General features: G+C 43.7%; 1 protein-coding gene across 1 annotated transcript; it reads left to right on the top strand.

Moving 5' to 3' along the window:
* The first annotated feature begins 392 nt into the window (after positions 1 to 392).
* On the top strand, positions 393 to 1,728 carry LOC143275002 (FMRFamide receptor-like). Its single transcript, XM_076579057.1, has one exon. It carries the CDS (start codon positions 477 to 479, stop codon positions 1,542 to 1,544), a length of 1,068 nt encoding a protein of 355 aa, XP_076435172.1. The 5' UTR covers positions 393 to 476; the 3' UTR covers positions 1,545 to 1,728.
* The last annotated feature ends 1,525 nt before the right edge of the window (positions 1,729 to 3,253 follow it).

The raw sequence follows: 3,253 nt of genomic DNA, 5'->3' as shown, positions 1-3,253 counted from the left end.
TATATATATATATACATATATATGTATAAATCAATATTGAATAATATATATACATATATGTATATATATATATAGATAGATAGATAGATAGATAGATATATATATATATATATATATATATATATTAATATCAAATAATATAATATATATATTGAGAGAGAGTGGGGAGGGAGGCGTCAGTGATCTATCATATAAAATGCATGAGCATCTCAATACTGCAGCAATATTCGCTGCCAAGACCAACAGCTGAAACTTTATAATATATCGATATTTTGCATGAATCATCACATGTTCTTTTTTCAGGATCCACGGAATTCGTTTAAGCAAACACCTCACCTACACAACTGCTTGTGAATCAGTTATTGGTATCAGTGTATTTCAGAGATGTGACGTTCCTTTCGGATCTTTCGTTCTATGTGAACATTACGCGAAAATCAGGATAGTTTAAACAGTTTGAAAAAATTGAGGGTTTTAAAATGGCTACCTCAATAGAGACTACATTTCTGGATATATCAACTGGGCATACGGTAAACGACATGACACGGTCATCCACAGAGGACATGACCAATGATGTTTCTAGTCTAGCAACAATTCTCACTGCTGTGAGAACACTGATCTGGTACATTGTACCACCTGCACTTCTGGTCTTCGGAACCTTCGGCAACGTGATGACGGTGGTGGTGATGCGAGGCATGCGGTCTTCACAGTCCACTGCCTGTCTGTCCGTGTACTTCACTGCACTGGCCGTGTCTGACCAGTGTCAACTGACCACCTCTGTGCTGTTTCTGTGGGTGAACAAGACCTTTTCTTGGCCGCCATACTTCTTCCGCTACGATCTTTTGTGCTCGCTTCCAAAGTTTGTGTGGAACGCCAGCGGTATAACTTCTGCGTGGTTTCTGGTGGCGATGACGTATCAGCGAGTGCTGTCAGTGATAGTGCCACACCGTGTGGGGCTTCTGTGCACTGTGGGAAGAGGGAAGATCATCGTGGCTGCCATCATCGTCATCGCTTGTGCGCTGAACGTACAGTTTCTCTTCACTTACGTTTACTGGCCTGAGTACGGGCAGTGTCAGTATCACGCGAAGTACGTGCACATTTTAGAAGCGTACGAATGGCAGGACCTCATTAGTTTTTCAATGATTCCGTTTCTTTCCCTTTCCGTCGGGAACTCCATCCTCGTTTGGCAAGTGATCAGATCTAAACAGCTTTCTAAACACATGAGAGGAAATACTGATCAGAAGACAACGTCAGGAACGGACAAAGTGCATTCCATGACGGTGACGCTGATTTTGACGTCAGCAGCCTTCTTAGTGTTGACGCTTCCGATATGTACGTATGGCGTCTGTGCCCAGATGAACTTCATCAACATTTCCGATAATGAGTTCGGTGCCGTGATAAAACTGGTGAAGACTGTCGCTAACATGTTGTGGATAACTTCCTGTGCATCCAACTTCTATCTCTATCTGCTGAGTGGCAGTAAATTCAGGGAGGAAACGAAACGATATTTAGGCCTGTGCTGTCGTGTCTCATCTCAAGGGAAATGAACTTTATTTTTCACAGCTTGGAATCAAAGCTTACACGCTGAAAGAGAGAAACGAACATTTCACGGAGTACATGTCATTTCCAATTCGTGTCCCCTTTAACTGTTGTTCTTTTGGGTTGTTTTCTTTAACAGGAGATGCAGCCAGTGTGTGACATCAAGTAGACGGTCAGATTTACGTCATAATCTTTTTCGTCTTCGCCTGCTTGACGAGTCTCCCTTTTCAAAACGGTCTCTGCTGTTGCTCCAAAATTCCTGCTCGCACTCCCACCCCCATCGCCCATTCCCCTCAGCTTTGCCTCCATCTTCCAACCCCCCCTCCACACCCCCAAATCGCCCCCCCTCCCCCCCGCGCTCACCCTTCCCCCACCCGCTCCCCCGCCCCCCACCCATAACCCCCCTCCCCATCCGCACTCCCAACCAACCTCCTACCTTCCACTCACCTCACCACCTACTTTCCTTTTAAAGTTCATTTCCAATAGTGGATGCGTACATAATTATACTTTCCATATGTGTTTCTGTGTACTTAGATTAACTCACTCAGTACGGCCAGTCCTCTCTTCTCCTCTACACATACCCCTCGGATGTCCAGTGGATGTCTGAATGACACAACCTTTAGCTTCCGTCGTCAGAATTGTGGTATTCTTTGTCAACATTCAAGTCTTCAGTATAAGAGCCTTCCGCTTGCAATATTTTGATGATGGTAACTGGGGTGAAACGATGTTAACGTCGTCTCTTTCGCCGTTCGTATGAAAAGAGTTAAAATCATCAAAGGCTGTCTGTTCAGTGCACTGGTACTCGAAGCAAAGCATGTCGTTGATCACAGTACAGTGTGTTTGTACTCATCACTCGGTGCATCATACTGTATTGGTGATCACCGTACTGTGTCTTGACCCAGATGATTCTGCGGACAACATGAGCCAAAACAACAAAACAACAACAACAACAACAGCCATGTGAATGGTGTCTGGTTAAGGGGAATGGGAGTAATGACAACACAAACAACACCAACAACAACATCAACAACAAAGCAGCAACAGCCATGTGAATGGTGTCTAGTTAAGGGGAATGGGAGTAATGACAACACAAACAACAACATCAACAACAACAAAACATATATGATAGTCACTCGTGTCCGAGTATGACCATCAGAACAGCAGAGGAGGCAACTGCTGTTCCGACTTTTGGGGCTAGAATTTGATTATAGTGGAGAGCGTCTTGCCCAAGTTACATCCCCACTCTCTCGGCCAAGAGGGTTTTAGGACAGTCGGCGTTGGGGTGGTTCCCAAAGGCCAACTAGCCCACAAGGCTGCAGCAATGACAGCCAGTGCAATTTTGCCTCTTAGTTTGAGAGTCATAGTCCTTCACAAAAAGACTAAGTTGTAAATGGTTTCCCATTGACTGGAGAAACCATTGATAATACAGCTCTCATTTTGCTGTTGGCCCAAATGTAAACTTATGTCAATCTGTGATATAAGTCGAGTGTTGGGCCTTACAACAACAAAACAGGAACATGCTGAAAGCACTCAAGGTTTTCACGTTGAAATACAGGTGAACGAGCCGGTTAAGGGGTCTAGATAACGATTAGGATAACAACAACAACAATAACAACAACAACAACAAGACAGCAACCTGGTTAAAACGCTCTAGATTTTCAAGTCGGAAATACAGGTGAATGAATATTTGTATTTGCATTTGTATTTCTTTTTATCA

This window comes from Babylonia areolata, chromosome 29 (assembly GCF_041734735.1).
Source record: "Babylonia areolata isolate BAREFJ2019XMU chromosome 29, ASM4173473v1, whole genome shotgun sequence".
In the NCBI taxonomy this organism is placed as follows: Eukaryota; Metazoa; Mollusca; class Gastropoda; order Neogastropoda; family Buccinidae; genus Babylonia; species Babylonia areolata.
This window is presented reverse-complemented; position numbering and strand designations above follow the sequence as displayed.